The sequence below is a fragment of the Oxyura jamaicensis genome (genome assembly GCF_011077185.1).
Source record: "Oxyura jamaicensis isolate SHBP4307 breed ruddy duck chromosome 31 unlocalized genomic scaffold, BPBGC_Ojam_1.0 oxy31_random_OJ67543, whole genome shotgun sequence".
Lineage (NCBI taxonomy): Eukaryota > Metazoa > Chordata > Aves > Anseriformes > Anatidae > Oxyura > Oxyura jamaicensis.
Window position 1 is genome coordinate 1 of NW_023304944.1, and position 1504 is coordinate 1504.

At 71.5% G+C, this 1504-nt stretch overlaps 1 protein-coding gene across 1 annotated transcript; it reads left to right on the forward strand.

Annotated features, from left to right (window-relative positions):
* Nucleotides 1-176: 176 nt before the first annotated feature.
* Nucleotides 177-1417, forward strand: LOC118158548 (solute carrier family 2, facilitated glucose transporter member 4-like; the record flags this gene model as incomplete). Its single annotated transcript, XM_035313219.1, has 2 exons — nucleotides 177-336; nucleotides 1181-1417. Coding segments are annotated over 2 exons (397 nt in total), but the record flags the coding sequence as incomplete, so codon positions are not given.
* Between the last annotated feature and the right edge of the window lie 87 nt (nucleotides 1418-1504).

Consider the following 1504-nt stretch of genomic DNA (forward strand, 5'->3'; position numbering starts at 1 on the left):
GGGGGGGGTGGGGCCACATCTGAAGAGGATTTGGGGGGGGATTTGGAGTGCTCGGAGGCCCTGGGATGGGATAATGGGAGGGGTAGGGACCCGATGGGGTGGGGCTATCGGGGGAGGGAGGGGTCATGACGTCACAGGGGGGGTCATGACGTCACCCCCCCCAAAAAAAAACCAAGGTGCTGGGCCTGGAGGAGCTGCTGGGCTCGGCCGGGCGCTGGCCGCTGCTGCTGGGGCTGGGGCTGGTGCCGGCGGCGCTGCAGGCGCTGCTGCTGCCGCTCTGCCCCGAGAGCCCCCGCTTCCTGCTGGGCCGCGGCCGGGGGGCGCAGGCACGGCACGGTGAGTCCCGGGACACGCCCACCTAGGCCCCGCCCCCGGGGGGACACGCCCCGATAAGCCACGCCCCCCTTAAGACACGCCCCTCCTCGTCCCACCCCACTGGGGGTAGGTCTGTCCCCTTTAAGTCCAACCAACCCCCCCCGGACACACCCACCCCAAGGCCCGGTGAGCCCCGGGACACGCCCACCAAGGCCCCGCCCCCGAGGAGACACACCCCGTTAAGCCACGCCCCCCTTAAGACACGCCCCTGTAGTCCCACCCCATTGGGGGTAGGTCTGTCCCCTTTAAGTCCAGCCAACCCCCCCCAGGACACACCCACCATTAGCTCCACCCCTTTTAGGACACGCCCACTTTGGCCACAACCACACAGGGGCACGCCCCGATAAGCCACGCCCCCTGAAAGCCACGCCCCTCCTGGGGGCATGCCCAACTCCCCTGAAGACACGCCCACCCTTAGCCCCACCCCCTTAAGGCCACGCCCCCATTGCCCCACCCCCTGAACACACCCCATTCATCCCCACACCCACTAGACCACGCCCCCTTAGGCCACACCCAATAGACCAGGCCCCATTTGTCCTCACCCCATGAGGCCACGCCCCTTTAACCCCCACTCCACGAGGCCACGCCCCTTTCCCCAACCCCACGAGGCCACACCCCCTTTGCCCCCACCCATTAGACTCCGCCCCTTTCGCCCCCGCCCCACGAGGCCACGCCCGTTTGTGCCCCGCCCTGCTAAACCACGCCCCCTTTGGCCCCACCCCATTAGGCCACCCCCCCTTAGGCCCCCCCCCCGGGGGGGGGGGGGTCTCCCCGCGCTCTCTCCGCCCCTCCCCCCCCCCCCCAGGCCTGTCCCGCCTGGTGGGGCCGGAGGCGGCGGGGGCGGCGCTGGAGGCGCTGGGGGCGGAGCTCCGAGGCCCCGCCCCCCGCGTGGGGATGCTGCAGCTGTGCCGCAGCCGCCGCTACCGGCAGCCGCTGCTGGTGGCCGTGGGGCTGCAGCTGTGCCAGCAGCTGTCGGGCATCAACGCGGTGAGGGCGGGGCCTGGGCGGGTGGGCGGGGCTTGGGGAGCGGGCGGGGCCTCGGGTGGGAGGGGCTAAATGGGTGGGTGGGGCCTCTGAGGTGGTGGGGGCTTGGGGGTGGGTGGGGACCAGGGTGAGTGGGGCATGGGGT